Source organism: Salmo salar, chromosome ssa22 (assembly GCF_905237065.1).
Source record: "Salmo salar chromosome ssa22, Ssal_v3.1, whole genome shotgun sequence".
Classification (NCBI taxonomy): Eukaryota; Metazoa; Chordata; class Actinopteri; order Salmoniformes; family Salmonidae; genus Salmo; species Salmo salar.
Window position 1 is genome coordinate 20,166,667 of NC_059463.1, and position 18,441 is coordinate 20,185,107.

The following is an 18,441-nucleotide window of genomic DNA, read 5'->3' on the forward strand; positions in this document are numbered from 1 at the left end:
TGTGTGTGTGTGTGTGTGTGTGTGTGTGTGTGTGTGTGTGTGTGTGTGTGTGTGTGTGTGTGTGTGTGTGTGTGTGTGTGTGTGTGGTGACAGTTAAGAGAGTAATGGGCCTCAACATCGTGTTCTAACCGGACAACACTGTATTGAGCAGAACCTAAGCAATCAGCACAAGTTAGGCCTTTCACAGCCGACCACTCAGACGAGCTCCAGTTAGCCGTTTTTACTGACCAGGTGAATCCAGGTGAAAGCTATGATCCCTTATTGATGTCACTTGTTAAATCCACTTCAAGCAATGTAGTTGAAGGGGAGGAGACAGGTTAAAGAAGGATTTTTAAGTCTTGAGACAATTGAGACATGGATTGTGTATGTGTGCCATTCAGAGGGTGAATGGGCAAGACAAAAGATTTAAGTGCCTTTGAACTGGGTATGGTAGTAGGTGCCAGCCGCACCGGTTTGTGTCAAGAACTGTTTTTATACGCTCAACAGTTTCCCGTGTGTAACAAGAATGGTTCACCACCAAAAGGACATCCAGCCAACTTGACAAAACTGTGGGAAGCATTGTCAACATGGGCCAGCATCCCTGTGGAACGCTTTTGACACCTTGTAGAGTCCGTGCCCCGATGAATTGAGGCTGTTATGAGGTTAAAATTCTTCATATATTAGCATGTATTTATTAAACCAATCAGTTTCTGGTGCCTTGATTGTCAATTAACAGGAGGGTGGAGAGAGCACCAAGAGACAGTCTTCATGTTTTGTTTCCTTAAAATTCAATAAAATGTTTTATTAAATGAGATGTTTTTCCTACTAATGTATACAACCTACTCCACCTTTTGAAAGTGAAAGGAAAATGATAGAAAATGTAAATTATTGATATAAAAAAAACATTTTAGATTTGATAAATATTTTTTTTATATAGAAAAATGTAATTATTGATATAAAGAAAAGACAATTATTGATATGAAAAAAGTAAGGAATATATGTTCTAATGGCTTTCCACACTTGAACAGACTAAATAAACCTTGAGCGTCTGACCAATAGAGTACAACAGTTTGGGTCATAATACCCATAAAACCTAGCGGTCAAAGATGGAAATGGTTCCAATTGTTTTTCTACCATTCACTTTTCCCATTTTCAAATCAATTATCAAAACATCACACCAGGGTAAACCTATGGGAAACACAGTCCTTATTTTAAGTGTTTCTAAAATCCCCTATGAGAAAATTGAATGGTGAAAAACTATTAGAACCATTTCCCTGTTTGACCCCTAGGTTTTATGGCTATTATGACACCTCCACTGTGGGGTTCTATTACACGAGACTTCAGTTCTGCGTTAACTGAGATTACAACATCCCCAATGACAGACAGGTTTGGTAGGATGTCCTCTATGGGCTGTCCTCTTTTTACACCACTAGATGTCCCTATCTTACCAGATAACCAATGGACCGGTAGTGTGGCCTGGACTGGATTGAAACAGATACATTCGGAAAGTATTCAGACCCGTTGACTTTTTTTGTTAAGCTACAGCCTTATTTCTAAAATAGAGTGTGCAAAGCTGTCATCAAGGCAAAGGGTGGCTATTTGAAGAATCTCAAATATAAAATATATTTTGATTTATTTTACAGTTTTTTGGTTACTACATGATTCCATATGTGTTATTTCATAGTTTTGATGTCTTCACTATTATTCTACAATGTAGAAAATAGTAAAAATAAAGAAAAACCCTGGAATAATATAAAACTTTTGATCAGTAGGGTATATACATTTAGTGTATATACAAGTCTAATTTAGTTTTAGACTTGTAATTTTGTGTTCTCATCAACTGTTATGTCCATTGCTTTTCATGGTTTCATTTACACTCATTCATTGAAATAAATCATCTTTATGTATCACTGGCACTGAATATCATTATTACCCTGAATAAGGTCTGAAAATCATTTGGTTCTGATGAGTAAGAGAGAGAGAGGATGGCTCTTTGTTTCACTTAGTATTGTTATAAGACAGTTCCATTGTTGAGTCACACTGTAGGGTCCAGTGGTAGCACCCTGCTGCCTGGAGATTTGGCGAGATGCTGTGTCTTTTAAGGAAGGAGCATTGCCAAGTTAACGAGGTAAAGAGATGGAGTGGAATTTGCTAGCGCATGCAGGCTAGCTGTCTGGATCTCTGTCAGCAGATCTGAAGTGACAGACAGGCTGATGAGGAGGAGCAGAAAGTATTAGAGCGCTATCCTCCTCTCATTATCTTCCTCCAGTTCAGCTGAAGATCTCCTTGTACTTTGGCTTCAACTCATGACCCTGAAAGAAATTACAAAATGTTCACATTATTGAAAATGCTGAAACACCCTCGGTCGTGAATAAATCCACGATGTTCCTTGAATGAATTCAGGAGATTAGGCCTATATGATTTATACAATTTAGTTATGCTTTTCCATGTTCATTCATTACAGTGTACAGTATATTGTTACTGGATATCATTATGTTACCCCAACATAGACACCCTGACATCAGAGAAAATATACATATTCTATACATGATGTTGGATGTCAGGGTGTGTCTATGGGATAAAAGAGTGATATCCAGAGAGAGACGTCAGTCACGTGTGACAGAGAAAAGTGTCTGCAGAGTGGAGTTAAGGCCTCTTAGCTGGTGTGCATTGGTCCTGCTCTTAATGACCACAGCCTTTTGGAGCAGAGAGAAACACACAGATACAGATGCCACACAGCACAACACTGCAGCCAGTCAGGCAGGCCATGCTACTAGCACAGTGTGCCCTGATCCAAAATCCTTCCAGAGAGATGCAGTGCACCTACACATCCTACACATCCACAGGGCACTCTGATGTCTTGATGATGATCAGGTGTTCGGAGGGTAGTCACTAGATAGCCATGCTAGAATGTAATAGAGTGCTGCACAGGTCAGTTTTTTGGAGCCGCACCCTCACCACGCCGCATAGAATTGTTCCAAGAGCCGACCCGTTACCCATCATATAACATCAAAAAAATATATGCAATCTCCCGCCCTTTTTGGACTTATAAATTAATTATATACTCAATGATACTTGAAGAATATAACCGTCTCCATCTCCAAACCTACACAGAAAGCTCCAGACATGAGTGAGTTGACCCCCAGCAGCTCTGTACCGTCTCAGGGGGGGAGAGAGAGACGAAAACAGCAGGTCCGGGACAAGGTAGCATATCCAGGGAACAGGTTAGGGTTCCATAGCCACAGATAAAATAGTTGAAACTGGAGAAGCAGCCCGACCAAGTGAACTGGGGACAGGCAGGAGTCATCAGGCCAGGTAGTCCTGATGCATGGTCCTAAGGCTCAGGTCCTCCGGGAGGGGAGGGAGAGAGGAAGAGAGAGGGAGAATTAGAGGGAGCATACTTAAATTCAAACAGGACACCCAGATAAGACAGGAGAATTACACCAGGTATAACAGACTGACCCTAGCCACCCGGCACATAGACTACTGCAGCATAGATACTAGAGGCTGAGACCCCACCCACTTTGCCAAAGCACATCCCCCACACCACTAGATGGATATCAACAGACCACCAACTTACACACACTCTCTTTTTTATAAGATGTTATTTTATATTTGATTAACAATACAAAACATACACACGACTACATCATACAATCATCACTACATCACACCTGCCTAGACCTACTAGCCCCCACTCCTATCTCCAGCGCCCTTATCAGTTTCTGCCACATGGCCTCAAACTGTTCGATTTTGTTTCTCTCCATCGCCCACGCTATTTACATTTTTAGATAGGGTAATAAAGCGTTTGACTTTTCATTGCGTAAATGACGGACGATTGGCCAATTTCCAGTTTTTTTGTATACTTACAAAAAAAAGATCATTGATGAGAAAAGTATTGTCCAACCTCGGGCTGTTGCGGTGACCATACTACCGACACATCGGTGGTCACGAGTCATGAAGGCAGTCAAATTCCACGTTTAGGCACTGACCGTTTAGTTACAGTAATTAAGCTTCTCCAAGCTCTGATGCTGCTGATGGTCATTAGTAGCCTACCAAACTTGCTAACTGCCTGGTACTCAGCACTCTACTCTCCCTCTAATCACTTGAAAATCTAATCAAACACTTCATGAGAGCCCATGAGCTCATGTTGCACAACATTTCTATTGGTTACGCAACTGAGTGATTGCCTCTATTAAAAAGAGGAGGATCCGATCAGCGTTCTATAGTCTAGGCCTACTATATTAATTTATCAACTTTCCTAATATTAAGCACATTGCGCAAATTTACAACAGGAGTATAGCCTACCTGGCTGGCATGAAAATAAACCACATGGAAAGTGTCCTCCATTCACTATTGAAGTACATAGATGACATGTATTTTTTCACGCTGCCCGTTTCGATACAGGTGCATGATAATGGTCCATTCTAAATCAAAACAAATTTCACACATGATTTAGTATATGTAAAGACAAGATTAAATCAAGAATAGTCTGATGGGTGTCAATAATATCACTTGTGAATGATGCCCAGCATAAGGCAAGAAACAATGTATTTTTTTTGTGCAACTTTTTGAATCATAGTCACACAGCTGATGTAGCCTAGCCCATAGGCCTACATGTTGGTAAGGTTTGTATCACAACTAAAGTGGCCAAATAAAAAATTAAGCACATTAATCCGCTTTACAAGGGGTGTGGGTCCTAACTGGCAAACATAAGCAGTGCATGAGTTTCAAGTTTGGGGAAGATAATTTTCACCATAAAAATGCACCTTTATAATAAAGCATCCCATGCATAATCGCATTTGCGGTCACTTTTGATAATGGTGTTTTCCCACTAATGGAACATTTGTGCTTATAGCCTACTGCCATCTGTGCATTGCCGCGTTCATAATGTGAAGAAATAGCCTAATAGTAATCTATTCTGTGTATTTTGGGTGCGGCATGTAGCATAGTGGATAAGCCTAGTGGTTAGAGCGCTGGGTCAGTAACCAAAAGGTTGCTGGATCAAATCCTTGAACTGACAGGGTAAAAATCTGTCGTTCTGCCACTGAACAAGGCAATTGACCCACTGTTCCCCTGTAGGCTGTCATTGTAAATAAGAATCTGTTCTTAACTTACATTTTTTTTAAACCATTTTTTTATTTGAGTTTAACCTGTAGTTGTTGGCTCTCTTCAGAAGTAAAAAAATCATATTCCTGCTTAAATTTAGAAATGTTGTTTTCTTCTTTACCTTTTATGGGCTTTTTCTAAAATAGTGATTTATTTTTTATTTAATTTCTGCATCAGATTTAACTTTTGACAAGTAAGAGATTATCATTCCCTTAATGTACACCTTAATTAAAGGCATCTCAAATTATATTAGGGTTCGTCTTTTCTCTGTCCTCTATGTTTACATTTGTAATGGTAAAGGTTTCTATTTTTAGTTTACATTATTTAATAACATTTGGGCTCAGAAGATGCATTCTGTTCATTCTCCAAATTCTGTCCCTAAATGTATTTTCTATTGGTGTTATTAAGCATGATACTGGAGAATGATCCAATATCAGTAAATCATGAATTTTTTAATCCAGTAAATTGTTGAATGAATTTTTAGGAAAGAAAATGTAGTCAATTCTTGAGTAGCTTTTCTTACTTTGAGAAAAAAAGGAACAGTATTTTGTAGTTGTGAATAGTAATCTCCAGGTGTCCTGTGAATTATTTGTAGAGATGACATTTTTCAGCCTCTTTGGAGGCTCCTTAAATGTGCCTTGTTTATTATTATGTCTGTCAATCTAATCAAATATATGATTTAGGTCACCTGCTAAAATAATCGTTCCTGTCTGGACTTGGCCTAATATAGCTTGAATTATATCTAAAAACACCAGATTTGCCCCTGGTGGGGTATATAATGTAATCAATGTGTATTTTTCTCCATGGAAGGTACAAATTGGCCTTCTTTGTCTATATGCTGGTATGTAAGGGAACATTTTGTATTTTTATTTATCAGGATGCCTACATCTCTGCTATTTCTACAGTAGGTGGCAGCATATGCCTTTCCAACCCAGCTCCTCTTTAAATGTTAGATTTCTCATTATTTAAAATGTAACTCTTTAAAAAAAAACACATCTGCTGACAATCTCTTTAGGTGTTCTAGCTATGCTTTTTTTTTTCATCATGTAGCCCGTGAACATTCCATATGATAAGTTGGATTTTGGTAGTCTTTACTTGTATAGAATCTGTTCCGTCTATCATTGAAGAACCAAGTAAAACATTTTACTAGACATGACAAATGAGCATAGTGGGCATTCCATAGAATGGGAGGATCATAGTATAAATAAATAGTTATTGTATATATTACATATATATAGCTTCTGGGCATGGGGGCTGAGTAACATCTCCCTGACCACTCCTCTGCTGACTGGGCCTGAAGAGCTGTAGAAGAGCAGCACTAGGTTGGCCACAGCCATCGCCAGATCACTACCATCATCCAGGGCCATAGAGAGAGAGAGAGAGAGAGAGAGAGAGAGAGAGAGAAATAAATAAATAAATAAATAAATAAATACAGACATTATCTTTTATGGTATAAAACAGACGGACCCACTGGTTTCCCTCTAGGTTACAGAGAGCTGGTAGTCCCATCCACCAAACAAACAGGTGTGAAACAGGAAAGAGACTCAGGGTGTATGCTAATGCGGTATAGAGCAGACCTGACCCACTCTATTAAATTAGTCTGGCTAGAAATTAATAAGGAAATTATCTCAACAGAGAAAAATTTCCTCATGTGTGCCTTCCCTGTAGCTCAGTTACATTTACATTTACATTTACATTTAAGTCATTTAGCAGACGCTCTTAACCAGAGCGACTTACAAATTGGTGCATTCACCTTATGATATCCAGTGGAACAACCACTGGCACCATTGGGGTGCCAGAGCAGCGAACAGTTTTGACTGGGCTGAGCGGGAACTGTGCTTCCTCAGAGGTAGGGGGGCCAGCAGTCCAGAGGTGGATGAACGCAGTGCCCTTGTTTGGGTGTAGGGCCTGATCAGAGCCTGAAGGTATGGAGGTGCCGTTCCCTTCACAGCTCCGTAGGCAATCACCATGGTCTTGTAGCGGATGCGAGCTTCAACTGGAAGCCAGTGGAGAGAGCGGAGGAGCGGGGTGACGTGAGAGAACTTGGGAAGGTTGAACACCAGACGGGCTGCGGCGTTCTGGATGAGTTGTAGGGGTTTAATGGCACAGGCAGGGAGCCCAGCCAACAGCGAGTTGCAGTAATCCAGACGGGAGATGACAAGTGCCTGGATTAGGACCTGCGCCGCTTCCTGCGTGAGGCAGGGTCGTACTCTGCGAATGTTGTAGAGCATGAACCTACAGGATCGGGTCACCGCCTTGATGTTAGTGGAGAACGACAGGGTGTTGTCCAGGATCACGCCATGGTTCTTAGCACTCTGGGAGGAGGGGACAAGGGAGTTGTCAACCGTGATGGCGAGATCATGGAACGGGCAGTCCTTCCCCGGGAGGAAGAGCAGCTCCGTCTTGCCGAGGTTCAGCTTGAGCTGGTGATCCGTCATCCACACTGATATGTCTGACAGACATGCAGAGATGCGATTCGCCGCCTGGTTAGAGTAGGAGAGGGCCTAGAACAGAGCCCTGGGGGACACCAGTGGTGAGAGCGCATGGTGCGGAGACAGATTCTCGCCACGCCACCTGGTAGGAGCGACCTGTCAGGTAGGACGCAATCCAAGCGTGGGCCGCGCCGGAGATGCCCAACTCGGAGAGGGTGGAGAGGAGGATCTGATGGTTCACAGTATCAAAGGCAGCAGAAAGGTCTAGAAGGATGAGAGCAGAGGAGAGAGAGTTAGCTTTAGCAGTGCGGAGAGCCTCCGTGACACAGAGAAGAGCAGTCTCAGTTGAATGCCCAGTCTTGAAACTTGACTGATTAGGATCAAGAAGGTCATTCTGAGAGAGATAGCAGGAGAGCTGGCCAAGGACGGCACGTTCAAGAGTTTTGGAGAGAAAAGAAAGAAGGGATGCTGGTCTGTAGTTGTTGACATCGGAGGGATCGAGTGTAGGTTTTTTCAGAAGGGGTGCAACTCTCGCTCTCTTGAAGACGGAAGGGATGTAGCCAGCGGTCAAGGATGAGTTGATGAGCGAGGTGAGGAAGGGGAGAAGGTCTCCGGAAATGGTCTGGAGAAGAGAGGAGGGGATAGGGTCAAGTGGGCAGGTTGTTGGGCGGCCGGCCGTCACAAGACGCGAGATTTCATCTGGAGAGAGATGGGAGAAAGAGGTCAAAGCACAGGGTAGGGCAGTGTGAGCAGGACCAGCGATGTCGTTTGACTTAGCAAACGAGGATCGGATATCGTCAACCTTCTTTTCAAAATGGTTGACGAAGTCATCTGCAGAGAGGGAGGAGGGGGGGAGGGGGAGGAGGATTCAGGAGGGAGGAGAAGGTAGCAAAGAGCTTCCTAGGGTTAGAGGCAGATGCTTGGAATTTAGAGTGGTAGAAAGTGGCTTTAGCAGCAGAGACAGAAGAGGAGAATGTAGAGAGGAGGGAGTGAAAGGATGCCAGGTCCGCAGGGGAGGCGAGTTTTCCTCCATTTCCGCTCGGCTGCCCGGAGCCCTGTTCTGTGAGCTCGTAGTGAGTCGTCGAGCCACGGAGCAGGAGGGGAGGACCGAGCCGGCCTGGAGGATAGGGGACAGAGAAAATCAAAGGATGCAGAAAGGGAGGAGAGGAGGGTTGAGGAGGCAGAATCAGGAGATAGGTTGGAGAAGGTTTGAGCAGAGGGAAGAGATGATAGGATGGAAGAGGAGAGAGTAGCGGGAGAGAGAGAGCGAAGGTTGGGACGGCGCAATACCATCCGAGTAGGGGCAGAGTGAGAAGTGTTGGATGAGAGCGAGAGGGAAAAGGATACAAGGTAGTGGTCGGAGATTTTGAGGGGAGTTGCAATGAGATTAGTGGAAGTTGGTTGGTAGAGCATGGTGTTTGCAACGCCAGGGTTGTGGGTTCGATTCCCATGGGGGGCCAGCACAGGAAAATTTTTTATGGAAATGTATGCATTCACTACTGTAAGTCGCTCTGGATTAGAGCGTCTGCTAAATGACTAAAAAATGTTTTAAAATGTTTTAAATGCTACCTATATTCCCCCCAATAGGATCCCCATATTTTAACAATGACAGCTTCTCCATCCTAGAGGGGGAGATCAACCATTTCCGGGCCCAGGGACATGTACTAGTCTGTGGCGACCTAAATGCCAGAACTGGACAAGAACCTGACACCGTCAGCACACATGAAGACAAACACCTACCTGGAGGTGACAGAATTCCCTCCCCCATATGCCCCCCTAGACACAACTACGACAATATAACCAACAAAACGGGTCACAACTCCTGCAGCTCTGTTGGACACTGGGTATGTACGTAGTCAATGATAGGCTTCGAGGGGACTCCTATGGTAGGTACACATATAGCTCATCTATTGGCAGTAGTACTGTAGACTACTTTATCACTGACCTCAACCCAGAGTCTCTTAGAGCGTTCACAGTCAGTCCACTGACACCCCTATCAAATCACAGCAAAATCACAGTCTACTTGAACAGAGCTTTGCTCAATCATGAGGCATCAAAGCCAAAGGAACTGAATAATATTAAGAAATGCTATAGCCGGAAGGAAAGTAGTGTGGAAACCTATTAAAAAACAATTAGGCAACAACAAATTCAATCCCTTCTATACAATTTCCTGGACAAAATGATTCACTGTAATAGTGAAGGTGTAAACTTCCTCTCAGCTTCCCTATCAGAAATTGAGACACCTATCCAACCAAAATCATAGTGACCCAGAAAACCTGAGCCTTCACTATAGTGAATTACTAAAACAATACAGAAATACATTACAGAAAAACAAGGAACAGCACATCAGAAATCAGCTCAATGTAATTGAACAATCTATAGACCCTAACCACTTCTGGGAAAATTGGAAAACACTAAACAACAACATGAAGAGTAATCTATCCAAAATGGAGATGTATGGGTAAACCACTTCTCCAATCTTTTTAGCCCTATATGTCACGTCCTGACCAGCAGAGGGTGTTGTTGTGTAGTTTTTGGTCAGGACGTGGCAGAGTATGTCTGTGTATGTGTGTTCTGGGTGTTGTGTTTCTATGTGGGTCTGTGTGGCTCCCGATCAGGAACAGCTGGTTATCGTTGTTCCTGATTGGGAGTCATATAATTAGGAGTATGTTTGTCACTTGGGTTTGTGGGTGGTTGTGCTAACACTGCTAGTCTTTTTGTTTGTAGTAAGCCTGTTAGCCTGTCGTGAGTTTCGTGTTTATTGTTTTCCTGTGTATACTTTGCTTTAATTTATTATTCTTTACATTAAAAGATGAGTATCCACATTCCGCCTGCAGTTTGGTCCATTCAACACGGCTTCAACATTTATGACACTATAACAAAGAACAAACACCAAAAACATATACATGATCAAATACAAATCTTAGAATCAACTATTAAAGGCTACCAGAACCCACCGGATTCTCCAATTACATTGAATGAAGTACAGGACAAAATGCACACCCTCCAACCCCAAAAGGCCTGTGGTGTTGATGGTATCCTCAATTAAATGATAAAATATACAGACCACATTGGCTATACTTAAACTATTTAACATCATCCTTGGTTCTTACAGCAGCACCCAGATCTTCTGCACAGATTCTGTCAGACCTGGGCCTTGACAGTAAATCTCAGTAAGACAAAAATAATGTTCCAAAAAAGCTCCAGTTGCCAGGACCATGAAAGCAAATTTCATCTAGACACCATTGCCCTAGAGCACATAAAAAAACGATACATACCTCAGCCTAAACATCAGCACCACAGGTAACTTCCACAAAACTGTGAACGATCTGAGACACAAGGCAAAAAGGACCTTCTATGCCATCAAAGGAACATAAAATTTGACATACCAATTGGGATCTGGCTAAAAATACTTGAATCAGTTATAGAGCCCATTGCCCTTTATGGCTGTGAGGTCTGGGGTCTGCTCACCAACCAAGAATTCACAAAATGGGACAAGCACCAACTTGAGACTCTGTATGCAGAATTCTGCAAAAATATCCTCTGTGTACAATGTAAAACACCAAAATAATGCATGCAGAGCATGCATAATTATAATATCAAAATCCAGAAAAGAGCCGTTAAATTCTACAAATCAAATCAACGTTTATTTGTCACGTGCGCCGAATACAACAGGTGTAGACCTTACAGTGAAATGCTTACTTACAGGCTCTAACCAATAGTGTAAAAAAGGTATTAGGTGAACAATAGGTAGGTAAAGAAATAAAACAACAGTAAAAAGACAGGCAATATACAGTAGCAGGCTATAAAAGTAGCGAGGCTACATACAGACACCGGTTAGTCAGGCTGATTGAGGTAGAATGTACATGTAGATATGGTTAAAGTGACTATGCATATATGATAAACAGAGAGTAGCAGCAGTGTAAAAAGAGGGGTTGGGGGGGGGGCACACATTGCAAATTTGATTACCTGTTCAGGAGTCTTATGGCTTGGGGGTAAAAACTGTTGAGAAGCCTTTTTGTCCTAGACTTGGCACTCCGGTATCGCTTGCCATGCGGTAGTAGAGAGAACAGTCTATGACTGGGGTGGCCGGGGTCTTTGACAATTTTTAGGGCCTTCCTCTCACACCGCCTGGTGTAGAGGTCCTGGATGGCAGGCAGCTACAACCTCCTAAAAGGAAGCGATTCCCAAACAAAAGCAAACACCTACAGAGAAATGAACCTGGAGAAGAACCCCCTAAGCAAGCTAATCCTGGGGCTCTGTTCACAAACACAAACAGACCCCACAGAGCCCCAGGACACCAATACAATTAGACCCAACCAAATCATGAGAAAACAAAAAGATAAATACTTGACACTTTGGAAAAAAATTACAAAACAACAGAGGAAACTAGAATGCTATTTGGCCCTAAACAGAGAGTACACAGTGGCAGAATACCTGACCACTGTGACTGAGCCAAAATTAAGGAAAGCTTTGACTATGTAGAGACTCAGTGAGTATAGCCTTACTACTGAGAAAGTCTGCAGAAGGCAGACCTGGCTCTCAAAAGAAGAGAGGCTATGTGCACACTGCTCACAAAATAAAGAGGAAACCGAGCTGCACTTCCTAACCTCCTGCCAAATGTATGACCATATTAGAGACACATATTTCCCTCAGATTACACAGATCCACAAAGAATTTGAAAACAAATCCAATTTTGATAAACTCCCATATCTATTGGGTGAAATATCACAGTGTGCCATCACAGCAGCAATATTTGTTGCCACAAGGAAAGGGCAACCAGTGAAGATCAAACACCATTGTAAATACAACTTCTATTTAGGGTTATTTATTTTCCCTTTTGTACTTTAACTATTTGCATATCATTACAACACTGTATATAGACATAATATGACGTTTGAAATGTTTAACTATTTTGCAACTTTTGTGAGTGTAAAGGTTTACTGTACATTTTTTATTGTTTATTTCACTTTTGTTTATTGTCTATTTCACTTGTTTTGGCAATGTTAACATATGTTTCCCATGCCAATAAAGCCCCTTAATTTGAAATTGAATTGAGATAGAGACCAGAAGGGATAGGACTGACATAAATTAAGTCAAAACCTTTGCAACTAATTTATGTTTCCTTACACAATCGAATATTGTTTTTCTTTCTGATTCAGCAGTAACAGCACTGAAGTTTACTGTAGCTGAGTAACAACCAAGCAGATGCAATCGTGTACCTACCTTAAATGGAGGCCAGCTGTTTGGACACTTCAACCCTGTTTCAACAAACCAGGAGCAAATAGTACTCAGCAAACTGATAGCAATGGCACACCCACATAGTCGGACACTACTGTATACCATGAGCTATTCAATATAATATAAATGGTATAGAAAGGTTAACATGTAATGGTACAATTGGTTCACATACCTGTTTGATACCTTCTCAAAAGCTGGACTGACTATTGTTTGAGATCCTATTTGACTTGTATTCTTTGGCTTTGACGTTGACCACCCATATTAACAGGGAGCTTTAGTGTAGGTGTTCTTAGGCAAACATTAGTCTTACTGTGACCAAGCCCCTCCCCCTCCCGCCCGCACACATGCACTCAGGTGCTGTTTGCTAAGGCCAGAGTAATACAGTCAGATTGGATCTTCTGTTAAATACAGAAGCGCTGTTCCCTGAGAATAGCAGTAAGGAATCTGTTCTCAGGTCAGATTCTCATTGTTAGATTCCCAAGTTATTCCAATTGCAGCCAGATTCCTTTAATTCCAAAGCTTGGGGACAAATGATTGCTGGACTCAACACCCAGGGATTCCGAAACACTGATCAGCTTGTTTTTTAAGACATAAAGCCACTTTTTAATCGTCTGGGTTTAGGTTTGTTTGTTAGCAGAATTCCTTCACTTTGGTGAGGGAGCAAACAAAGGTCAACAGACATAACTGCCTGACTCTCTGGGGAAACGCTGTTTCTGCTCAACCATCTGACAGACGCTCATGGGCCATGGCCCAATACTTTGGTAACCAAGCTGAGGTGTGTTTAAGGTGGCATTCTATCTGGGCACTGAGTGGTACCTGGGACATTGGTCGGGGCAGGGTAAGAGCTTATTCAGGTTTGTGCTGGAGTTAGCGCCTAACCCATTAGGGACACTGGCCTAACTACCCATTGTTCCCAAAAGCTCTTTGTGCAAATGCCAGAGAGAAAAAGAACACACTATACATTTTTTTTGTATGTAACATCTTTATTAGGATTATTCAAATTGCTTGTATATCATCCACACGCAGTAATCATGAACAGAATAATAATACTGGTAAGTGGTTTTCAAATTGTTCACATTATAATGTTACACGGACAGAAGGGAAGTACATACATGGACGTTTAATTATTGTATTTTTTCATATTTGTTTGTTACCTGGTTAATGCAAGCCACATGCTTTGGAGCTCAAGACACAGGGTTAATTATCATCATCATCATCAATATTATCAGACATTGTCTAATTAGGCCTATTTGTATTAATTGCACAAACTTTTGAAAGTCATACAAACCTGAATTACTTTGTTTGTAGAATTCAAGACAGAGAAAACATGACAGATAAAATGGAGGGGGTTCAGTAATGGTTATACAGACAAGCTTGGCCGAGCTGACTGTTCTAATTGCAACTAGGTTCTTCTGGGCCTTTTTCACTGGGGCCTTGTGCTTAAATGGACTCAGCTAGCTCGCTCTAGGAGGAGTATGAAATTATTCTTCATTTCGCAGTAGTCTGACCGCAGCTTAAAAAACGAGTCCTTTCATTTGAATCCTGAGCGACCATTTGTAAACAGAGCGGGTAGAAACACTTTTCCCATTTACAATTGTTAACACTAACATCAAAAACTTCCCACAAACCAACACATAAAACCCCTTTAGAGCAAGGGCATCATGTGTAATGAAAAGGTAACTACACTGAACAAAAACATAAACCCTACATGCAACAATTTAAGATTTTACTGAGTTACAGTTCATAAAAGGAAACCAGTCAAATAAAAGTGATTAATTTGATCTTAATCTATGGATTTCACATGACTGGGCAGGGGCGCAGCCATGTGTGGAAGCCAGGTTCACCCACTGAGGGGCCAGGCCCAGCCAATAAGAATTTGTTTTACCCCACAAATAGGCTTTATTAAAGACAGACCCCCCCCCCCCCCCCTCAGCTTCTTGATATGCCACACCTGTCAGGATGGATTACCTTGACAAAGGAGAAATGCTCACTAACAGGGATGTAAATAAATTTGTGCAGAAAATTTGAAGAGAAATAAGTTTTTTTTTGCATATGGAAAATGACTGGGATATTTTATTTCTGCTCATGAAAAATGAGACCAACACTTTAAATGTTGCATTTGTGAGGTAAAACTACTGCTGATACCTTACTGTGTAACTCTGAGGTGAAATCCTGACAGTTTCGTAAATAGAATGTGCACAAACAGGCATAGAAACACATAGCACAACTTCATGCACTTTGTCAACACTATGTAGGAAACTTCAAGAATTATACAATTGTATACCACATTTTTCTTCCACAATGAAAAAGACGTCCAGTTAAAAAGGTCTGTGGCATAGCACCTAGCACAGGAAAAAGAGAAACTATAAACAGACTCAACCCACAGGCAATACAACATTCAGGACAACACATCTAAAAACGTAACCAAAATCTAATTTTATGTACAATACTCCAAAATACTTATGTTTAACTGTATCAATCGACAACTTACTTTTTCTGGCACCGGAATATTTCTACCTAAGAACTGCATCCCCCCCCATCAGTGTGACAATCAGACTGCAAGGCTACATCTGATTGGAGTAGGAGGTGGGTCCGCCCACAGGACTGTATTCTGATACCGGCTCCTGGTCTCCCTGGGCGCTGTAGCCTCCTGACTGGTCAAAACTGCCCTGGTTGTAGGGCTGCTGCTGGTTGAATGTCTCAGCCTGTTTTTCGGGAGGCGCACCAGCGTACCGAGCTGGTCCTCCTTTATGCCAACCAGTCTCCTTGAAGACAAACCAGATGTTTCCTGCCCACAGGACGAAGTTTAGGAAGCCAAACACCTGGGGAGAGACAGAGGTAACACTTTATTTGGATAGTCCATCTGTAGATGCTCTAAAGACTAGTAAGATCAGTAAGATTTCAACTATCTACTAACCCTAACCTTAACCCTTATCCTTACCCTAACCTTAACCCTTATTCTAAACCTAACTGTAACCTTAGCAAGCAGTTGCTTATCAACAGATAGTTTGTTGATAGTATGACCGTCTGTAGAGTATCTACAGATGGACTAGCCGGACTATCTAAATAAAGTGTGACCGAGACAGAGTATCACAGCAAAACAAACATACTATGGTTTATAATGTGTGTTTTGGTAGTGTGCGGTTCACAGTCTGACGCACCACAGAGGTATTGAGGCCTGACCAGCGGGGTCCTTGTACTGAGCCACACTTGTTGGTCATGACCTTACAGGCAGACATGAGCTCCTGCACCTCATCTGGGTCTGTGGCCACCTTGATGTCCGACAGGGCTTTAGCCCAGGCTGAAGAACTGACCAGCCACATGAAGGAGAACACCACGGTCACTATAAAGTCCTGAGGGTGGGGGGGGGGACATGTTACTGAATAATGTTCAAGTTACTGTTTGCACAACCAGCAGATGTCAAAGGTGCAGGGAGTACAATATACAAAATATATTGTCTGTAATATATATTGCTGCATGGGAGCACTACAAACACATAGCATACTATCTTATTCAAAATGTAGATTTGAACATGGAAAAGCGTGAAAGGTGAGCAGCTCACGATCAGAGGGCCTCGGTTGTTCTCGCGGTACTTGTTCTGGAAGAAGATGTAGACTATGGTGGCCATGAAGGAGAAGAGGAAGGCGAACACAGCGATGGTGACGAAGAACTCAGCCGAGGAAGTGTAGTCCCCAATGAGAAAGAGCCTCTCCCTCCTCCTCCCCTCACACAGCGGAGCCTCGAAGGACACCTGGTGCAACCTTCGGGGGGGGGGAACAGAGGAGTCTAAAACACCTGTAGTCACTTTTTAAATAATGGAGAAAATAAGTATGTTAAACGTAATCAAAAGACCACTGAGGCTCTTATCTCGTGTGTCTCGGAGTGAAATATTAGCAAAGCTACCAGTGACAGCATTTTAGACATCTTGTCTGGTGCTAATCAATGTGTTTGGCCTCAGTTTACACAGTGCTACACAGATGGATCTTAATTGCCTTGACTAAATCTTCCATATGGTGTTAGAAAATACATCTGACATTGTCTGAAATATTAACCGACTAGGCTGGTGTTGAAACGTATACTTTACACGCACGCACATTCGTACGCAAATAAACAGTAACACATTGACCAAGAAGGCATTTTAATGAGGGGCAATAGTTCTGGAGATGATGACTCCTATTCCCTTTGGATTATTTAAAATGTTAATGGGGCTGCACTGCACTCTTTTTACTGACTCTGATGTTATCGACTCGTTCAGTCCAAAGAACAAATATTGACTAATTTCATTCATTTGAGTCTGTAATGCCCAGACCACGCAGGACCCCCTACCGGCGAATGATTAACAAAAAACAAATTATTCTACAAGCCTCTCGTTCATCATAGTGGGCTTATCGGAGCTTCATTTGTGACTGGGACTTACAAAAATGTGCTTCAAACATTCCTGATGGCTAGGCATATAAATACGATCATTTATTGATACCTTTGAAATGAGGTTAAATTGCGGCCGCAACCACACTAGATTGTGAATGACTCTGTGAAATGACTTGACTGCCGCGAGGGAGACAAGCACATAACGTTTGCGAACTGCAGCAGCCCCTCAATCGATTAATGAACGAGTTCGAGTTTGTTGAGCAAAGGCAGGCTGTGAAGGCTGTGTTTTGGTTCGACAAAGCTGTGTCCATCGACAACATTCAATAATCAATTAATTACATTCATTCTTGCACCATACGATAAATTACTAGTTGTAAATATGTATTTTTCTTCTCTATGCTGCATGATCTATTTTCCTGTGCGTACATATGACAGACAGTTGGTGGTTGGAGCACGTCTGGAATCGCTGAGCCGGAGAAGCACATAATAATCCGGCTGTAGGATTCATTGTGGGAAGCAGGTCAAACTAAAATGAATGAGTCACTCGGCAAAATGTATCATGACCCTCGAGTCAGTAAAAATAGTCATATAAAATCAAAGAATCGTTCGCGAACTGCACATCACTAATTACTATTATCTGTCTGAAATGTTACTAGAGAGAGTTTCGTACCTAAAAGGATAGGCAAAATCGATGCCAATACTGAGGTTGCTGCTGGCCTTGTCAAGCTGGCAGTCCACACTAACCCACAGCTGTCCACTGTAGCCTCCACATGTCGCAAATGCAAAAATGGAAAAAAGCTGTTGAGAAATACAAACAAAAACCACAACATTATTGAATTAGAACTCTGTTCAGGAGTAAATTGCCTAACCATTTAATAACTAATCTGTTTAAAGTCTGAGAGGACATTACTAAAGACCCAACAAACTGATAACTAGAAGAACCTCAGGGCTAACATGTCTTGCCGTCATTTCCTCTAAAATATTTATGCATCCATCAATTCAAATCAAACTTTATTTGTCACATGCACCGAATACAACAAGTGTAGACCTTACCGTGAAATGCTTACTTACAAGCCCTTAACCAACTGTGCAGTTCAAGAAGAGTTAAGAAAATATTTACCAAATAAACTAAAGTAATTTTTTTAATTAAAAAATAAAAAAGGTTACACAATAACGAGGCTATATACAGGGGGTACCGGTACCGAGTCAGTGTGTGGGGGTACATGTTAGTTGAGGTAATTTGTACATGTAGGTAGGGGTGAAGTGACTATGTATAGATAATAAACAGCGAGTAGCAGCAGTGTAAAAACAA

The 18,441-nt window shown here is 41.9% G+C and overlaps 1 protein-coding gene and 2 long non-coding RNA genes across 4 annotated transcripts in view; all 3 read right to left on the bottom strand.

Annotated features, from left to right (window-relative positions):
- Positions 1 to 760: 760 nt before the first annotated feature.
- Positions 761 to 11,538, bottom strand: LOC106583023 (uncharacterized). Its single transcript, XR_001323428.2, has 5 exons — positions 11,490 to 11,538; positions 6,317 to 6,435; positions 4,288 to 4,406; positions 3,090 to 3,327; positions 761 to 2,291 (listed from the first exon to the last, which is right to left on the bottom strand). It is a non-coding gene; the product is annotated as an uncharacterized lncRNA (long non-coding RNA).
- Positions 11,539 to 11,646: 108 nt separating this feature from the next.
- LOC106582952 (uncharacterized) lies at positions 11,647 to 13,054 on the bottom strand. The gene is made up of 3 exons (XR_001323409.2): positions 12,934 to 13,054; positions 12,747 to 12,781; positions 11,647 to 11,690 (listed from the first exon to the last, which is right to left on the bottom strand). It is a non-coding gene; the product is annotated as an uncharacterized lncRNA (long non-coding RNA).
- A 684-nt stretch (positions 13,055 to 13,738) lies between these two features.
- Positions 13,739 to 18,441, bottom strand: part of LOC106582942 (synaptoporin) — a 34,141-nt gene continuing 29,438 nt past the window's right edge. The window contains exons 3-6 of one of the 2 annotated variants that reach the window (XM_045705700.1): positions 17,800 to 17,927; positions 16,324 to 16,522; positions 15,923 to 16,114; positions 13,739 to 15,583 (exon numbers count right to left, since the gene is read on the bottom strand). In XM_045705700.1, coding sequence (XP_045561656.1) covers positions 15,326 to 15,583; positions 15,923 to 16,114; positions 16,324 to 16,522; positions 17,800 to 17,927 — 777 coding nt within the window. In that variant the 3' untranslated portion in view covers positions 13,739 to 15,325. The remainder of the gene's footprint in view (positions 15,584 to 15,922; positions 16,115 to 16,323; positions 16,523 to 17,799; positions 17,928 to 18,441) is intronic. The other variant, XM_045705702.1, reaches the window with a different exon arrangement.